Source organism: Lontra canadensis, unplaced genomic scaffold, assembly GCF_010015895.1.
Source record: "Lontra canadensis isolate GAN:19392208 unplaced genomic scaffold, GSC_riverotter_1.0 scaffold17, whole genome shotgun sequence".
In the NCBI taxonomy this organism is placed as follows: Eukaryota; Metazoa; Chordata; class Mammalia; order Carnivora; family Mustelidae; genus Lontra; species Lontra canadensis.
In genome coordinates this window covers 9,888,277-9,908,916 of record NW_022631011.1, presented here as the reverse complement: position 1 = coordinate 9,908,916, position 20,640 = coordinate 9,888,277, and the positions used below count along the sequence as shown (strand labels likewise).

Sequence of the window (20,640 nt, the reverse complement as noted above, 5' to 3'; positions counted from 1 at the left end):
TCTCCTTTTTCACTCTAGTTATGAATACTGTTTTATGGATATCATTTGATTTTTACTTAGAATTATTATACTGGGTCACATTTTCGTACTTCATGAAAAAGTTAGACTGAATTCAGAAATCGTACTGCAACCATAGGCTTAACAGTGTGCTTGGGCAAAGTGGAGGCTGGATATTTGAAAGTAGAAGAGAAAACTGTGTCCGCTTACAGTTCCCATGGACTTTTCCCCCAGTATAAATTCTCAAACCCTACAGGTAATGTTTGCTAATTGTTATTACTTCAGCAGCCAGCCAGTCACAATAGAAATGTTATAGTGCTCCGAAAATCCAGAACATCGCTTCCTTCTAAAGAAGAAAATGGGTTATTTTATATATCCTGTTTTATTTCTCATATGCTTCTTTCCAAAACAAAAGCAATTGATGAAAAGAGAGAAAAAAGTCCATCATACTCTAAAGATGGGTTAAAAGGGAAGAAGCACAGGAGTTGGATAGTGTGTTATCTACTTCGGTATAAAGTAGAAGAACTGGAGGAAGAGGGAGGGTACTGAGAAAGACATGCATGCTCAGAGTGTGGTCCCCAGAACACCCATTAGGATCACACAGAAGGAAGCTTGTTAAAAATGTGAATCTTAGGGGTGCCTGGGGGGCTCAGTGGGTTAAGCCTCTGCCTTCGGCTCAGGTCATGATCTCAGGGTCCTAGGATCGAGCCCCGTATCAGGGTCTCTGCTCAGCAGGGAGCCTGCTTCCCCCCGCCCCCCCGCCTGCCTCTCTGCCTACTTGTGATCTCTCTCTCTCTCTCTTTGTCAAATAAATAAATAAATAAATATAATCTTAAAAAAAAAAAAAAGTGAATCTTGGGCCCTACCTCAGATCTACTGAATCAGTATCTGCTTTCTAACAAGATTCACAGGTGATTCCTATGTACATTACCGTCTAGGAAACACTGAACTAGTGGTTCTAGAACTTTACTCCAAGTCTTAGCTCCCTGACAGAGTAACGTTAGGTAAATTGTTAACCATTCTGTGTAGCAAATTTATTTGTAAAATGAGACTAATAATAGTACTTAATCGTTTTTTTCCTTTTGATGAGAATTAAGTACAATAGCTTTAAAACACTTAGACGTGCCCCCCAAGTAAAGCCATCCACAGATACCTATTCCTGGTAATAGCATTTAATTTTTTATCTCTTTTTTAAATTTAATTTTATTTTTTCAGTGTTCCAAGATTCATTGTTAATGCATCACACCCAGTGCTCCATGCAATACGTGCCCTCCTTAATACCCACCACCAGGTTCACCCATCCCCCTACCCCCCCAAAACCCTGAGTTTGTTTCTCAGAGTCCACAGTTTTTCACGGTTCGTCTCCCCCTCCAATTTATCCCAATTCACTTTTCCTTTCCTTCTCCTAAAAATCCATGTTATTCCTTATGCTCCACAAGTAAGTGAAACCATATGATAATTGACTTTCTCTGCTTGACTTATTTCACTCAGCATAATCTCCTTTAGTCCCATCCATGTTGATACAAAAGTTGGGTATTCATCCTTTCTGATGGCTGTGTAATATTTCATTGTATCTATGGACCATATCTCTTATAAGATAACTCTACTGAGGAGTCTGAAGAAGCAAGAGATGACAAACACAAAAATTATAAGAGCTGGAAGATGAATTGTATGAGGAAAATATAATACCACTGGATTACTTAGTTTGAAAAAGAACAAGGGGTCTCTTAAACTCAGTTTACATTTCCACTTGGAAATGAATGGTTTTACATAGTAGTATAAATAGTTCAAGTAGACAAATAAAGTAATGTGTGAAACTCTCCTGCTTGAAGATAGGACACAGAATGAGATGAGTCCTTCGTAAGGAGCTTTTATTCTGTCCTTCATGGCTACTAGGAGGCCCTACCAGCTTGATGTTTAGATCTGCTTCACAAAGCATTATACACACGACTTCACTTACTGGCCTTGCAGAGTCTAGAAAACTTGATGTGTAGACAGTTTTCCATGGTCTGTATTGTCCGAAATATGCCCTGTCTGAAACTGGGAATTTTTTATTTAATATTTTGTTTATTTGAGAGAGAGAGCAAGCAAGAAAAAGCACAAGCCAGGGGGAGAGGCAGAGGGAGAAGCAGACTCCCCACTAAGCAGGGAGCCCAATGCGGGGCTCCATCCCAGGGCCCGGGGATCATAACCTGAGCCCAAGGCTGACAGTTAACTGACTGAGCCACAAATATTCAAGTGTTAATCATTGTTTACCTTAATAATGATTGGGAGAGGGGTGAGATAACAGCCTTCTTTTTCTACAATTCTAGACTAGTTCCTGTAACTCAAGAAAGTCTGAATGATTTAAAGCAGCCTTCCAACTGGAGAAAATACTTCTCCTTTGGGTCTAGCTGAAACATGCAACCTTTAAACAAAAGATAAATTAAGCGAGTTAGAAGCAAGAGAAACGCATGACTTTCAATAGAACTGCTTTTGCAGCCTTGTCTTTAATGTCTACCATGAGTGCTTGTGTATGTGTGTTTAATATTAGAGTGTGATGTGAAAAGGAAACTCGAAAGAAATAAAAATTCTGGTCACTCTGGCACATTAACTGCCTGCTTTTTAGGATATCGCCATATGAACTTTTAATTGTAAGTAAGTGTCCTTCCCTTTAAACCTCCAGTCTCATTGTTTGGTTGGTTTCCTGAAACCTCATGGTCTGCTGATCTGAGCAAAGACAAACTGTCAAGTATCTCGGTCCTAAGTCTGTTGCAGCCTCATCCTGTTTTGCAAATCTGCAGAAAGTAAGGTAGAAACTATGATGCTTAGACAACTAAAAAAGCTAGTTAATTACTCTAGTTAGATATCTTTCTGTGTCTCCTGTTTTTGTTGCTGTTTCCAGAAGAAACTGGGTGAGGCATTTGTCTTCTTTTGTAAATGTCCGGAATACTGAGTTTTCCCCTGTTCGTTTCAGAGGTTTGTTCCCCTCCCCAACTGATTACTATCATCAGGAAATTGAAAAACACTGTGGCCTTGCACTGAATTTGCCATAAATTTAATTAAAGGGAAAATTTCAGACTTGTATCAGTAGATTGTACTGTTGCACAGAACACAACTTAATAAAAGGGTATAAACATTGATGTGATGCTCTTGTATAGCTCTGCTAATCAATTCATCTTGGTATCACTTTTTCTTTTACCAATAATCCATTTTTAATTGCATATATCGTCATTGAGTACCAAACTAGTTGTATAATGAGCATCTCTGTTTATCTCAGACAACGTATACTTTTTTTGTGGAAGGGGGGTAGAGGAAATGATTGTGAGGTGAGAAATACGACATGGTCAGAAACCATATTTGCTTTAAGATGGGAAAAATCTTTTTTTTTTTTTTTTTTTTAAGATTTTATTTATTTGAGGGACGCCTGGGTGGCTCAGTTGGTTGGACGACTGCCTTCGGCTCGGGTCATGACCCCGGAGTCCCGGGATCGAGTCCCGCATCTGGCTCCCAGCTCCACGGGGAGTCTGCTTCTCTCTCTGACCTTCTCCTCGCTCATGCTCTCTCTCACTGTCTCTCTCTCAAATAAATAAATAAAATATTAAAAAAAAAAAACAAACAAAAAAAAAAAGATTTTATTTATTTGACAGAGAGAGAGATCACAAGTAGGCAGAGAGGCAGGCAGAGAGAGAGAGGGAGAAGCCGGCTCCCCACCGAGCAGAGACCCTGATGCGGGGCTCGATCCCAGAACCCTGAGATCATGACCTGAGCGGAAGGCAGAGGCTTAACCCACTGAGCCACCCAGGTGCCCAAGATGGGAAAATCTTATGAGATTAGGACGACTTAAAATTTTTAATGAATCTGGTTTTTTTTTAGCCATCCTCTTGTCTAGTTCAAAGAATATATGGCCTATCTATGGTTTGTTTCAATTCCCAGCCCAAAATGAGCATGAAATTCAATAGACACCCCTTTACTTTGTTCATTTTTTTGAAGTGCCTGCTGTATACTAGAGAGATACCAAACTTACTATACTATGAATCCCAGGAGCACACAGGCCTCTTTAGGTGATAGAAATACCAAATAATTTTAGCTGTATACTATTTACCATACTAAAAGTGTTTGACTTTGCCTGGGAGTTCAGAGATGGAGGGAGAGATGACATAGGGTAAATTTGAAAGGATAAGCAGGAATTACATGTGGAAGGATCAGCAAAACATTCTAAGTAGAATACAGAGAACATTCTATCTTTGAGTGTTATGTCGTGTGTGGTGTTCAGAGTGAAGGAAGTACCCACCGTAGTGAAAATCTTCATATTCCCTAGGAGTCTTGTGTCTAATGGATTGCATTAGAATTGGGCCCTCATGGTCCCCTGTTTTTGTCTCAGGGTGACCCTAAGTAAAACATCTCTTTTTGTCCAGAAGCTTCTCTCTTTGATGTGAAAAATAGCATAACTGCTGTCTACCAAAACAGTGGGGGAGATGGTGAATAACTAAGTAATGCCAGACTTGTGTCCTGGGAAGGGTCACCAGTAGCCTCCTCAGCTCTGCGTCTTTAACGGGCATGGCCTCTGCTGCTCTGGACACAGTTGACAACATCTTTTTTACTGATTCCTTTTCCTTGGCCTGCCCTTTATATGTTGTTATATTGGCCTCCTTTTCTTCTCACATTGAGAAGACTTCTTTCTCCAGGTGGCTTTCCCTGGTTCCTCAATCACTTGTTTCCTTGGGGAGTGCTAGCATAATAGTACGACATAACGTTCTTACCATTATTTCCATCATTTGTTATTTTAAATACATGTTTGATCACCTGCCTTTCTCCTGGATGATAAGCTCCCTGTAGGAGACAGTGTTGCTGGTGTTTATCACTATATGTCTAGCATCTGGCACAGTCTCAAATGTTAATGTACTTAGTAAATGTGTTTGTTCAGTAAATATTTATTGAGTACGTATTATGTAGGCTAAGGAATTTGGCAATAAACAAAACATGAATATTCCTGCTCTGTGGAGCTTACTCGTTGAATGAAAAAACAAATGATCGGATCAATGAATGAAACCATACATTCCCTGGACAATGTTACACAGTCTTGTGTTCAGCCACCATATAAAAAGTGATTGACTCTCAAATTCTCTATTTCTACTGAGACCTCTTCTTTGAATTCCAGGCTCAGGATTCCAAGGGTCCTTCATTAGCCATCTCGAGTAAATGTGCCCCAAGCCTCTCCAACTCAGTGTGTCTAAGGCTTGCTCCCCCATCTCCCAAACCTTTTCTTTATTGTGCATTCTCTGACTTGGTAAAGGGAACTGTGCATCTAATCATACATCTTGTCAGCCAGTTTGTAGCTGACAGTGTCTTAAATTTCCCTTTGAAACCCCAGCCCCCCCTAATTTCTGTCACTGTTCAATTCAGGTCCCTTGCATCTCTTGCTTAGACTGTTGTAGCAAGTTTCTAACTGGTTGCTTTAATTCTGGCCTTAAGTTTTCCAGTCCACCCTTCATATGCCTACCAAAGATATCTTTATAAAACACAAATTGGTTGTAAGACATCACTGAGTTATATAGAAATAAAATTCAATAACTTAATATAACATTCCAGATCTGGCCCCTATTTGCCTCTGCAGCCTCTTCACACATTCTGCTTACTTGTGACCGGTTAACCCTCCCTGCCGTGCTATTTGCAGTTCCCTTTGTGTGCATGTCAATTTCATCTCTCCGCACCTTTGCTCCTGATCTTTCAGCTGAGGGTCCACCGCTATCCTGCCTATTCAGTGCACCAGTATACTCCTTTTCCAAAATTCATTTTTGGGCTCATATCTGCTCAGCTCTGGAGTCTTTCCTTACTGCCCCCTTGCAATATTGTCAAAGTAACAACATACCCCCACTAAAAAAATAAAAAAAATAAAATCTCTATTGTATCCTGTGGTTAAATGCCTCTCCTAGAACTTTATCCTTATTTGTTTAAATCTCTTTCTCTCAGCCTCTTGACATAATTTTTTCACCTTTATTGAGACATATTTGACATAGAACATTGTGTAAGTTTAAAGTGTACAGCGTGATGATTTTGTATATGTATATATTGCAGAATGATAACCATAATAAGGTTAGTTTGCACATCTCTTACCTCCCTTATTTGTGTGTGTGTGTGTGTGTGTGTGTGTATGTGCTGAGAACACTTAAGATCTATTCTTTTACCAGCTTTCAAGGATACCATACAGTACCTCTTGTTAACTATAGTTTCCGTACTGTACATTAGATTCCCCAGAACTTACTCATACTGTAAGTTTGTATCCTTTGACCACTGTCACTCATTTCCCCCAACTCCCAGCCATCAGCAGCCACCAATCTACCTTCTGTTTTTATGAGTTCAGCTTTTTAGATTCCACATTATAAATTACTTCACTTCACATAATGTCCTCAAGTTTCATCTGTATTATTGCAAATAGGAAGACTTCTTTCTTTTTTAAAGCTGAATAATATTCCTTTGTGTGTTTGTGTGTTTCACATTTTTAACTCCATCTTTTGACGGACATTTAGGTTGCTTCCATGTCTTGGCTATTATCAAGTAATACTATAATATAGTAATTACTGTAATACAGTAATACTGCAGTGACCATAAGGATGTAGATATCTCTTTTAAGATCATGACTTCATTTCCTTCAGATACATACCCAGAAATAAGATTGCTAAATCATATATAGTACTTCTATTTTTAATTTTGATGGGAACTTCCATAGTGTTTTTCATAGTGACTATACCAATTTACATTCCCACCACCAGTGCACCAGGATTCACTTTTCTCTTTACCCTTGCCAACACTTTTTATCTCTTGTGCCCTTGATCTCTTTTCAGAAAATCTCTTGAACGTATGCTCTGTGCTTTGCACTATGCCAAGTGCTTTTCATTTATTAGCTTATTTATATTCATAGTTGCCCTGTGAGGTGAGGTAGGTATTATCATCTCCAGATGAGGATGTCACAGAAATGACTTATCCAAAGTTACATTATTACTGAATGCCAGAAAGTAAGATTTGAGCCAAGAGTGTTAGGTGACACCAAAGCCTGTGCTCTAGTCACTCTACATTACTGCCTTTGTTAAGTGACTGGAAGAAAACTTGACAAGCTTTTTAAAAATACTCTTTTGCTACCCTGGATATGCCTATCTTTGGCTTAAAGGATAGGTTTCTGTTGGTATATCGTCAGAGCATACTAACAGCTTGTCACCTGATTTAATGACCATGGATCCAAGGAGTTGTAGAGAGCTCTCAGCTGTCTGACCTGATGCTTCCGATTTTGCTTGTTCCCACAGAACTTGTGGTGGAAGTAAAAAGACAAGAAGAGACTGAACAATAGTAGAATGAAGAAAACAAAAAAATACAACCAAAACAAAGTTTTGGTTATTAGTTATTATTATATATTACTATTATATATTCAAATATATAGAAAAGTTATTATCATATATTCAAGTTATTATATATTATTATATATTATATTATATATAATATATATTATATTATTATATATTCTAGTTATTATTATATATTCAAATATATAGAAAAGTTGACAGGATAGTACAGTGAACCACCATATGTATGCTATCTCAATATCACAGTTGTTGACATTTTGCTCTATTTGCTTCTTGTCCTCTTATATATTTGCTTTTATTTTTATTACAAATTTACATAAATATATATCTGTATAAACATATAGATATGACTTAAATAAACTTAAATATATAAAAATTTATTTGCTAATTTTCTTCTGAGCCAAGTGTCATATGTCACCCTAAATACTTCACATTCATCTCCTAAGAATAAGAATATTTCTCTTTATGAACCACATTATAATACTTAACAAAATTAGCAGTGATTCCATTATATCAACTGTTGAGTCAATATTCCATTTTCCCTCATTGTCCCAAGAATATCTTTTATAGCTGTTTTCCCCTGAGTTATGGTCCAGTCATGGTCCATGGGTTGCATTTGGTTGTGTCTTCAATCTCTAACCTCCAACCCCCATGACATGGACTCATGTAGAGCTCAAAGAGCTTGAAGAGTACTTTGTGAAATCTCCCAAATTCTGGATTTGTCTGATTGGTTCTTTGTACTATAATTTGTTCCTTTGTCCTCATTTCTTTGAAATGGGAGTCAGGTTTACAGATTTGATTAAATTCAAATAAAACATTTAGCAAGAATATTTCATAGGCAATATTGCCTACTTTATATATTAGGAGGTATGTGATTTTTTTTTCCACTATTAGTGATCTTAAATTAATTCACTTTGGGTAATGACTACCACATTTCACTCTGGTAGTCATATGAGTCAGTGCTCATATTGTCCCAGATTTGACTAATGAGAGTCTCTTCAGAGTTGCTTCTATTCCATTTTACAAGCCCCCATCTAATTCTCTTCACATACGTTTTTTGCAATATAGCATAGCAACATGTTTCAAGCTTGCTTTGTACTCTTCATACCCCAGAATGGAAATTAGCCATTTTTCCAAGGAGTTGTGGTTCCAGACAAGGAGAATTGTTCTGCTTTTTATTTGTTTTGTTTTTGTTTTTTAGTTTAATGATTCTCCCTTTTTTTCCTGCCATACAGAACTTCCTTCACTGAGTTCTGTATTAAATCAGGATTACTAACTATCAGATCCCAGTATCCAAGGCAAGGGTGGGATGGGGTAAAGGAGTGGTCTTTGGTATGCCAGAGGAATGCTTCTAGCTTAAAGCAATCACTTCCTACTTTGGCAGCCTACTAGTAAAATATCCTGTCTCTGGTCCTTCTCCCTCTACCTCTGATTTTTCTTTTTCTTTCTCCCTATCTCCCTATTTATTCTACGTTGACCTTTACTTGTATTTACCTATATAAAGGATTTTGGAGTTAAGGGTATAAGCTTTGCAAAATGACCATTTCCGGCAGCCATTTCAGCTAATTAATTTGACGTTTAGGTTTTGATATGATCTTGCTTAATATTAATTTATACTTACTTATCTTAAGCAGGTTTCTTTTGCTGATGAGGCTGTGATGACTGCTGTTTCTTTCAGTTCTTGAATGGTGGTTGGCCAGATTACCTGTATGCTATATGTATTTTTAAGATTTTATTTATTTGTCAGAGAGAGCACACAAGCTGTGAGAGCGGCAGGCAGAGGGCAAGGCAGAGGGAGAAATAGTCTCCCCACTGAGTAAGGAGCCCAAGGCAGGACTCACTACCAGGACCCTGGGATCATGACCTGAGCCGAAGACAGACCCCTAACTGACTGAGACACCCAGGCGTCCCTGTATGTTAGATTCTTGTCAGTCATGGTTTGGGTGCACAACTTCGCTTAGATTGGATTTTCTACATCTGTTGCATTCTTTTCTGTCATTTGGCCAGGATTGAGTTAAATAGGTATTTTTTTCCTCACTGTATCCCCGCCCCCAAATCAGTGAAGATAGTATTTTACCCACATTTTCCTTACATAAATCTCTCTCTCCAGATTGGGGTGGCAGTGAAGCCTCATTGTGTTAGGGACGAAGGAAAATTACTGGATTGTGTGGACATACATTTTGGATTTTCCAGGAAAAGGGGAGCATTTCAAAATCTGGTGAATCAAGACAGATATAAAAAACTGATTAAGGATAGGACTGCCTGTTTTTATACTCTGCCACATAGCATGTGTTTAAATGAATTTGCCTATAATTTGTCTTCAAATGCTGACATTTAATTCTTAGGCTGTACAATTGTGCTGGCTTTTTCCAGAGTAAAATTCTTATTCTGTATCCCAGCTAATATGTTCATCTACTATAAACATTACTGCCTATGGTAACAGCTAAGCTAAAAAATTCTTTTTATATATATCATAGCTGGCAGGAAATCTTGGGACCATCACACATCATTCTTGTCTTTTGAAGCTTACTGACAAAAAGCATGATGATGTAAAACCAGCCTTGTCTGACATAGATTGACTTTGAAATCATATTAGCTTATACAGAACACTGTTCATTCTATTGTTATTGTTTATAAGAAACTGAGTATTCAACAAGCTTTTCTAATTAATGTATTCTTTAAACATAGTAACCTACCCTTTTATTAGAACCGTTCCTCTTCTATAAGCTGTCTCTGGCTCCTTTTTTTGTTAAAGGTTAATAATGAGAATAATGAAGCAATTGGTTATTTATGCAGTCATGATTGGCAAAAGTTATTAGAACAGGAACCTGCCCAGAGGCGATGATTAGGTTATGAAAATGTTAAGGAATACTGAAACCAGTCACCATTTTTGACATTTACGAAATACTGTTCCCACCCTTAATCATGATGACCTGTTATAAAAGAATTTATACAGAATAATCTCATTGGACAGTAATTTCTATACCAACAGCATACATTATTTAGTGCAAAGGGGGAGATTTGGAAATGATCTGAGAGAAGATTGGGCCTGGGGAGGAAATTACTAAAATGAGAAGAAACAGAACTCTCTCTTGGGGGGAACTGTCTCCCACACACCTGATCTACAAAGTTAGGTGACCTTTCCAATTAGCATCTTCATCTTGAGCACTTTGCAAGTTTGAGGAGCTATAGAGGAGGATATCTCTAGTTAGGCTGCTGTGTTCTTCATATTAGACTATGAAAAATGTAGAGAGAGATATGGGCAGAAAATTTCCTGATGATGGTTTTATTAATGAAACACTGACTTAATTGACATTATAGAAAAACAAAATAAGACAAAAACCTAATCATAATTCCTTTATGTTTAGTATGGTTAGAACTTTCTTTGTAGATTAGGCACTAATTTTTACCACAGCACTATTATCACTTCTACTCTGCATTTTTTGTAGCAGTTTTATTAAGATAGAGCACATACAATAAGATTTGCCCTTTTGAGGTGTGCAGTTCAATCTATGACCATACCACCCTGAACGCACCCAGTCTGGTCTGAAGTGTGTAATTCATTGGTTTTGAAAATATTCCCAAAGCTGTGTGAACACAACCGTCTAATTCCAAAACATGTACATTACCTGCCCCACAGAACCAGTACCCATCAGCAGTTGCTCCCTAGTCTCCCTCGCCCACCCCAGCTGCTAGCAAACACTAATGTACCCTCTGTCTATATGGATTTGCCTATTCTGGACATTTTTCCCCTTCAGCTTTTCTCATGTAATATGTACTTCAGAAAATTGGAGAAGAGGACAGAAAGTGAACATGGATGAATTAAAAAAAATAAAATGTGATCTTGTATACTTAAAACCGAGTATTCTTTCCCCTAGTTCATTAGAATAGGTATTTAAAACAACGACAAAACCCCCATATCTTTATATACATAAAATCATACAATATGTGGCCTTTCATGTCTGTCTTCGTTAGCATAATGTACTCAAAGTTCATCCATATTGTAGCATGTAGCAATACTTTGTTTCCTTTTATTTTCCTTTTATGGCTGAAGAGTATTCTATTGTATAGATATACCACATTTAGTTTTTCTATTAACACTTGATGACATTTGAGTTGTTTTCACTTCTTCACTATTATGAAGAATGCTGCCCTGAAGATTCATGTACAGGTTTTTGTATGGACTTCTGTCTTTTATTTTCTTGTGTTTATACCTAAATGTGCAATTGCTGAGTCATACGTAACTCAATGCCTAACTTTTGAGGGGACTGCTAAATTATTTTCCAAAACAGCAGTGCCATGTTACATTCCCATTAGCAATATAAGAGGGTTGTAATTTTTCTACATCCTTGTCAAAGCTTTTTATTGTCAGTCTTTTTGATGACAACCATCCTGGTAGATGCAAAGTGGTATCTCATATTGTGGTCTTGATTTGCATTTTCCTAATGTTTAATGATATTGGGCATATTTTCTTGTGCTGCTTGGACATTTGTATATCTTGAGAAACGTCTATTCAAGTTCATTGCCCATTTTTAATTACATTAAGTAGTTCCTTACTGTTGAACCGTACAAGGTCCTTATATATTCTGAATACCAGTCTCTTATCATCTCTATTATTGGCAAATATTTTCTCTCATTCTGGAGGTTGTTTTTTCAATTTCTAAATAGTGTCCTTTGAACCAAAAGTAGGTTTTTTGTTTTATTTTTAAAATTTTGAAATCCAATTTCTATATTTATTCTTTGGTTTCTGTGTTTTCAGGTGACCATTGCCTAATCCAAGGTTACAAAGATTTACTTTTATGAGTTTTACAGTTTTAGCTCTTATGTTTAGGTCACTGATCCATTTTCAGTTAGTTTTAGTGTATGGTGTGAGATAGGAGTCTAAATTCATTCTTTTGCATGTTTGTTTTTATTTGTTTACATGTAAAGATTTCAGAGAGAAATTTCTGTTCAAATGAGATGGCCATTGCTACTCTCTTTGTGAATTATTGTTTTCATGATTTTTTTTTGGTAGATATATGTACTGTGTTCATCTGCTTGTGCTCTCACCAAATACCGTTGCATTTTTGTCTCTCCTTTGTTTACTGGAATCTGAAAAGCAGTACTGATAGATACAGTTTGAATCAGCTTATTCGTTTTTTCCCTTAATTTGCAATCTTACCTCTTCAGCTACAGTATAGAGAATGCCAAGAACTTCTAAGTCTCTATCAGAAATATCTATCAGAACAGCAAGAGAAGCTCACCATGTCTCTCTCAGAACTTGGTGCTGCTAGAATGCAGGAACAACAGGTAAGCATCTTTTTTCTTACCTTTTCTTGACTTTTTAATGGATTAGCAAGATGTCAGAAGAAGCATTTGCCTTTACTTTGAGTCACAGAATATAACATTGTCTTAAAGCATGTAAGTATATCATGTGATTGAATTGTGTCATTTACTTTTTTTTTTTTTTTTTCATCTCCTGTTCCTGGGGCCCAAAGGTCAGGAATGATTACTTGAAGCAGGCTGTGGGGTCAGTGAGAAAGCTCCTAGTTGTCTGAAACCACAGCAGAAATGGTAAAGAAAACTCACTACTCTGTTGCTTAATGAAGAAGATCACGTGGGCTATTTGCTACCCATTGTCCTTATGGAAAACAGTAATGAGCCTTTCCTAACTCACATTTACATTTTTAGAATAATAAAGTGACTTGGTGCCTTATAAAATCTTTAATTGGAGAAAACTGAAATATTTTGCATGATTTTATATTTGTATGTATATATTAATCACATAAGTATGTATGAGAGTCTTCATATATAACATCTACATACATATCATTAAATGGTATATATTGTATAATTAAATGTTCAGAACCCTGCCAGTCGTAATGTGAAACAAGCTCTAAAAACTTACTTCTTGCCCTCTAGCAAGTGATACTTTGTATCTTTTTCATATCCAAATGAGTTTAAATCTTCAAATGGATGAGAATAGTAAGTGTTATATACTAAAACATTGTAGAAGAAACTGTGCAGTAGGGCGTAAGCCATTCATATTAAAGCCTGGCTTATGTGCTAACATGTTATCTCCCCCTTGTGAATAATATCAGGTCCTGTGAATGGTTTTTTGCAACGCTTCTAAAGAACATCATTGCTGTTTAGCCTAGAGACCACTACCTCAGATAAGTTAAGAATTTGGGCCAAGAAAACTTCAGTTTTGAACTTGAAGTTTAGACTCATAGAAAGGTTAAGATAGTAAATAATAATTTTGCTGGAATGTTATGTAGCTCAGACTTATAACATATCCTTGTTTTGAAGTCACAACATTGATAAGAAATGGCCTCACCTGGCTGGTTTGGTCAGTAGAGCATGCAGCTCTTGATCTCGGGGTGGTGAGTTCAAGCAATAAATGGCCAAAGTATGAATGGCTTATTTGTATCCTAACTTGAAATCGTTTCTTTTGTTCTGTTTTCTGAAAAACCTAGATGAGGCAGAGGATGGTGGCAGCTAATCTTGATGGTTTGGCTGGATTTTCCCTGCCACTTTGAAAGCAGGGCAGGCAGTTTTTAAGGTGGTCCTTCTGTGTTGTTCTCCGGTAGGTTGGAGAAAATTGTACCACAAAGATCAGATTTCTGACCTTTATTCTTGTATTGCCACTCCTTCCCTCTGTATGACAAAGGTGTGTTGGGGGCACAAAAATGAAGGGCAGCCCATTTTTCAAGATTATTGGAGGGGAGGAAGAGGGTTTTTCAGTTGCCAGTGTAGAGCCTTAGGACCTTAAAGATAGAGACTGAGAGTCAGGGAATAATCATAAGACAGCTCTGAAGACATCCAGGGGCCTCGAAAGACTTCTAGATAAGTAAGCCTCACTCTTTTTTTTTTTTTTTTTTAAATCTACTTCTGCAGTTGTGGGGAATCAAACTTTCTTGGCATTAATGTTTTATGTTTAAGTTAGTGATTTTTAGAGGTTTCACTGAGACCCATCATAATTAACACTGACTAACCTTAACTTTGAAGAACAAAACTAAAAAAAAAATCACTAATGATAGAATGAAGATGTTGGCCAAATACATGGAGAGAGCACTCTCAGAAACCAAAAAAAAAAAAAAAAGATACTTTTCAATTTTCATTTTGACTTAGTCATGAGAAAATTTTAAAGCCATGTTTTCAGGAAGTGCCTGATAGTCAAATCATTATGTCTTATGTGCAATGAAAATGAAATTCAAGTCACTTATGGGCTCTGCCATTTGAATTTAGAGAGGGAATATAAGTTTCTTTTTGAATGCCAACTGGAGATTGTCATCTTGCCTCCTATGTAATCTGTTTTGTTGTGACAGACTTCTTTTACCTGAACAAAGGTAAACACCTTCTCATTTCCTTTCATAGGAATTGGGTAAGTTTGGTCAACAAGTTTGTTTTATGTCAGGAAGGGCATCACTGTAATAACTCTGCTCCTGAATGAGGATATCAGGTAAATATTAAATTTTATTTGTTCTCAAAATAAGGTATTTTTTAAATTTAACTGATGTTCAGATTTTGTGATAGAGATGGCAGCAGTTCATTTTTCATGAGGCATTTATTTGACTTTAAGAGACTTTATATTTCTTCTTTGCATTGTTGGCATCTGGCTCAAATTGCATGTAAATTTTGCTTATAGTTTAATTAAATCCACAGTGCTCCGGAAGAATGACCTACCGTATGATTTTCTTCTTTGACTTCTGCCATTTCCTTGAAACTACTCCATTTACAAGGTGAATGTTTTCCTTGTTTCTCCCTCATCCTCTTTCTTGCTATGCCTTAAAGGTAAATTTTCTCATTTATTTAGCCTGGATTCATTGTGGATTCTAGAAATATTTTTCACTTGTTCTATTTAGATTAAAATACTTCATTGATGTGTTTCATTTCTTCATTTCCCTATCTTAAAAAGTAATTCTTACCCATAGTATAACCATCATCTCGGATGTGGGAGGATCTAGTAACTATCATTTTGTCCGATGTACATTTTAGAGTATAGCTTTTCTTATCACAGTTGAGTGTTATTTCTCTTTTGTGAATCTGAACTTAATGTTACCTCAAACTATGATGCTTATAACTTCTACTTTAGTTTTGATAGGCTCTACCACTTTAGAAATGTTACAGTATTTCTGAAGTATTCTTTATATGAAGAGAAAGCCTAGGTAGCATTTTGAGTAGCTTCTCCCACTGTCACTCAAAAATGTTGGTATGTAAGCCTACCTAATTATTTTTCTTACCTCTTCATTTTTTTTGTCAAGAAGATATAAAAAGGAAGATTTGGAATCTTCTTGAGATTTCCCCTTTTCTATAAATTGGACAAAATCATTATTACTTTTCAGCCATGGGCAGTAGATATTAATGAATCTCTGCTGTTCTGATCTGGTAAAAGGCCTTTTATAGAAACTTTTCCATCTTGTTCATAATTACTTGTTCCATGTTTCTTAATTTGGGTCTGGGTCATGGATTGAACAGAATTTGAAAAATACTAAAGATAAATCATTGCTGAGTATATGTTTAATGTTTCTCAGTGGTTTCTACTACCATTGTCTCTATAGTTTTGTAAAAAGAGTTTTTGTTGTGCTTAGGGCCACAGTACCTTAGGACTACTTCCTATTCGTGATTACTTTCATCTATTTTTTTGGCTAAATTTTTCTTGTTGTTCTTTAACTACCATATGTAGTCATGTGGCAGTTGAGTTCCTTACCATTTTAATTCTAATTTTATTCATTTTAATGAGTTTTTAATGTGTAATATTTATTTTGTTTCCACCTAGTACTAAGCTACCTTTAAATTTGTTATAAGAAGCCCAAATTTTATTGGCAGTCCAGAAGTTTCACCAAACTTCTGACAAACCAAATCAAAGAAAAAGTCATGCTTTTTGGATATCTATAACAGAATGTCTGCCTCGATGTTCTAAGCTCCTCACAGAATAAAAGATCTATAGAGATAATAAGAATATGATTAACAGCTGACTTCTCATCAGAAACAATGGAGGAAAGAGGCAGTAGGTTGGCATAGACAGACAAAGAGCTAAAGAGGGCGGAGTGACGGGTGCTGGGGAACAACCTAGCAGTCAAGGAAAGCTATCCTTCAAAAGTGAAGATGAGATAAAGACAGTCCTAAATTAAAAAAGACTGAGAGAGCTGGTTGCTAGCTTACTTGCCTTACAATATATACTAATAGAAGTTTGTTCGTATGAAAAGAAATGACATAAAATGGTGATTCAAATTCACTGAGAAATAGAGCACTGGTGAAAGTAATTATGTATCCTTCTTTTTTTAAATAGCTTAAAAGATACCTGAATAAAACAATAATTATAAAACTGTGTCATTGAGTTTATAAGCTATAAAGATGGTATGTATGTGTATTTGCACAAGGGGAAGAGAGTAGAAGAGAGCTATATTGGAGAAAGTTTTCTGTTACTGGGATAAAACTCTTTATTCATAAATAATATGATCTTGTATGTAGAAAATCTTAGAGAATCAGAAAAAAACCTGATAGAGTTAATGAATGAGTTCAGCAAGGTTGCAGGATACAAGATCAATAGGCAAAAATAAATTTTATTTCTCTTTGCTACCAATGAACAACTTAAAAAATGGATATATATTTAATAAAAGCAGTGTAAGACTTATACACTGAAAACAACAAAACATTGCTGAGAGAAATTAAAGATCTAAATAAATGGTATTCCATGTTTATGGATTGCATGACTGAAGGCTGTTAAAGTGTCAGTTCTTTCCAAGTTAATCTGTAGATTCATTGCAGTTTCTGTCAGCTTTCCAGCAGATTTTGATAACTTGGTTTTTGCAGAAATTGATAAGGTGATAAAATTTATATGGAATTATAAAGGAATAAGAATAGCTGAAAACAATTTTGAGAAAGAAGAGCAAATTTGAAGATTATTCTTTCCAATTTCAAAATTTACTCTAAAGCTACAGTATAATAAAAATTTAACCTAACTCACATGACTTTTCCCCCTTGCCAAAATCACACAACCACAAGGAATGTATTCTGTCAACAACCTGAAAGAGTTGGAAGCAGGTTCTCAGATATTCCAGATTAGAGCCCAGTCCAGCTGACATCTTCCAGTCTTAGGAGAAACCAAGCAGAGAACCTAACCAAGCCTACCTGGACTCTGACTTACAAAACTATGAACTAATGAATTTGTGGTTTATTTTAAACCACTGCATTTGTGGCAATTAGTTATGCAGAAATAGAAAACAAGACATACAGTATTCACGATAGTATGGTTCATGCCATCTATATCATGGGCATATAGATCAATGCAACAGAACTATGAATTCAGAAATAAACTCTAGCAATTATGGTAAATGATTTTCAACAAAGATGTGCATGCAGTTCATTGGGAAAAAAATGTTTTCAGCAGGCATTGATAGGACAATTGGACACTTAAGAAAAGATAAATTTAGACTCTTCATACCATCCACAAAATTTTTTTTTAACCATCCACAAAGATTAACTTCAACATTATTCCAACATTAAGGACACCTTTTTTTGAAACCTAACTTCAGATACTAATTTTTTTCAGTACCAGTTTTGTTTTCTTTAAGTGCAGTGCTCTTTTATGTATATTGCAGTAACCATCTGAACTTAAACAGTGATCACAATATATCATTGAGTCTTACATAATTAATAGTAACCACAAGTACTACCTTTAAATAAGGATAAAAGTATTATTTTATGGTACATAAAATTCTTAATAAAGAAAAAAATCTAGTGGATGTTCTGAGATTCCAGTAACTGCAAAAATCAAGAGATTCCAGAACAGTGCCTGGAGCTTTGCTCTTCAGAACCATATTAAGACCATTTCAAAATTCCTGGGTTTCTTGCTAGTAAATTCAGTGTGCTTATAGGTTTGTTTCCCAAATCCACTCTAAAAGCTGAACCTTGGGGCGCCTGGGTGGCTCAGTGGTTTAAAGCCTCTGCCTTCGGCTCAGGTCATGATCCCAGGATCCTGGGATCAAGCCAGGCATCGGGCTCTCTGCTCAGCAGGGAGCCTGCTCTCCCCCCACCCCCTACCTGCCTCTCTGCCTACTTGTGATCTCTGTCAAATAAATAAATTAAATCTTTAAAAAAAAATAAATAAAAGCTGTAACCTTAAGAAATAATGCTAATCAATAAAATATATACTTTTAATAGCCAAGGAAAAAGAGTAAGAAATGCTTGACAGGTTGGTGCACTTAATAAATCTGTTACTGTATCAGGCATGTTGCAAAGATTTTCTCTTTAGGGGGAATTAATATTAAAGTGTGGTCGATTTGTATGAATCATAATGATAATGAAGGTCCTCAAGTCCCAGCAAACTTTGTTGACCTGTGGCATACTGTGCATGAATTTTGAATCATAAGATGACTGTGCCTATTAAATTTCTCTGCCACCATGAATTGTGAGGATTGGGCTAAGGCAATTAGAAGGGTAGTTATTTATCTCCCACCACCACCGCCTAATCAAATACATTCTTAAGCCCAGTCCATGGGATTTTGGCTTGTCTACTCTTCTGATGTCCTTTACCCAAAAAGTAAAGTTAAAATGTGGCAGAATTTAAAATATTATTGTAAAAAAAACCAGGTAATATAAAGAATATGCCTGAGAGAGAGGAGGGAGAGACAGAGGCCAGAGAACGTAATGCTTTATCAAAATGCAAAAAAATTTGCTGAAATGTAAGTTAGGAGAACTCCAATAAAGAACATGAGAAGTCTGAATACTTGGTCGCATTTACTAACTCTGACTCACTGCATGTTACTGATCTTTTAAAGAGTAAGTTATATTACTTTAGGAAATTATAACTCAAAGCATAGAGTAAAGGCAAACCTATAGACAGTAAAAAGATCAATGATTGCCTGGGGTCAGTGGGAGGGGAGAAATAAATAGGTAGAGCATTTCTCAAAGCCCATGGAACTCTATAACACAGAGACACAAAGAGTAAACCCTAATGTAAACTATGGATTTTGTGAACTTCAGGTAATAATGCATCAATATTGATTAATCAGTTGTGACAAATAAACTACACTTACAGAAGATGTTAAAAATCAGAGAAACATGAGGTAAAGAGAGGCTGTATATCTTGTCTGTCTAAAAATTTTTAAATCTTCTTTTCAATTTAAAATGCTTTAAAAAGTCTATTAATGTAAAAAAAATACAACGAAAATAAAATTCAGGGTATAATACACTCTAAAGTTGTTACCAAAATTTGTTTACTATTCTTAATGAACTATGTTCTCCTGGCTGTTGGCTGGAATGTCACAAGTTACTTAACTGGAGAGCAAGCATAGCCATCTAGTATCTGTATTTTTAAGCTTAATTTTATTTTTCATATTTAATACATGTCATTTAATCCATGCAACAAGACTGTGAGATAATCCTTCTTTGAAAGTAGTGTATTATCTCTTCTTTCTAACAAATATCCACAAAATTTAATGGCTTAAAGTACACATTTATTTTCTCAGTTTCTGTGGGTCAGAAATTCAGTCAAGTCTTAGGTGGTTCTTAGGTGGTCTCTTGCAGGCTGCAATGAAGGTGTTGACAGAGGCTGTGTTCTTATGTGAAGGCTTGACCAAGGAGGGGTAGAATCTGCTTCCATGCGCATCACATAGTGGATGGCAGAAGTCAGTTTCTTACAGGTTTTTGGACTGTAGGCCTCCGAGCTGGCTAATGGCTGGAGGACCCCCTCAATTCCTTGCTGTGTATGCCTCTCCAGGGTGCCTCCTTGTTTCATCAAAATGTACAAGCCAAGAAGGTGATAGAGTCTACTAACAAGACAGAAGTTGACGTTTTATGTAACCTAATAGAAGGAGTGATCTTTTATCACTTTTGCTATATTAGAGGCAAGTCATAGGTCCTGGTACACATAAAAGGAGATGATCACACAAAAGAGCAAGAATCCCAGAAAACGGATCATTGGGTTCATCTGAGAAGCTACTTGCCATAGTCAAGAAGTTAAGCAGGTTGTATACCACAGAGGTATTTGAGTATCTGTCTGGAAATTTATTAAACTCTTGGGGCATATTTCTCTAGGTAGGATTCTAGATTGTTTTGTTAAAGTTTATATCTTTATTTTCAGTTGTCTATAGTCTTGATTTTTCTCATACTTAAATATATGAATTTTGTGCTAGAGAAGTCATGGTGGCTGTCCAATCTGCAGAATGGATTATTTTTATAAGTTCTTAAATATTTTACTTTTCAGTATATTTTCCCCATTATCTCATTTATTATGGCCTTTTTGTCATTTATTCGGACACTTATACTAATTACCATAGACCATTTCCTACCAATTTGAGAGAAAAGATCAGTTTCTATACAC

General features: G+C 36.2%; 1 protein-coding gene across 3 annotated transcripts in view; it reads left to right on the top strand.

The window, feature by feature from the left end:
* The window catches only part of KIAA1328 (KIAA1328 ortholog), a 311,457-nt gene that overhangs the window by 102,489 nt on the left and 188,328 nt on the right, over window positions 1-20,640 (top strand). For 2 of the 3 annotated variants that reach the window (XM_032859574.1, XM_032859572.1), the window contains exon 6: window positions 12,496-12,623. In XM_032859574.1, the coding sequence (XP_032715465.1) occupies window positions 12,496-12,623 (128 nt within the window). The remainder of the gene's footprint in view (window positions 1-12,495; window positions 12,624-20,640) is intronic. The other variant, XM_032859575.1, reaches the window with a different exon arrangement.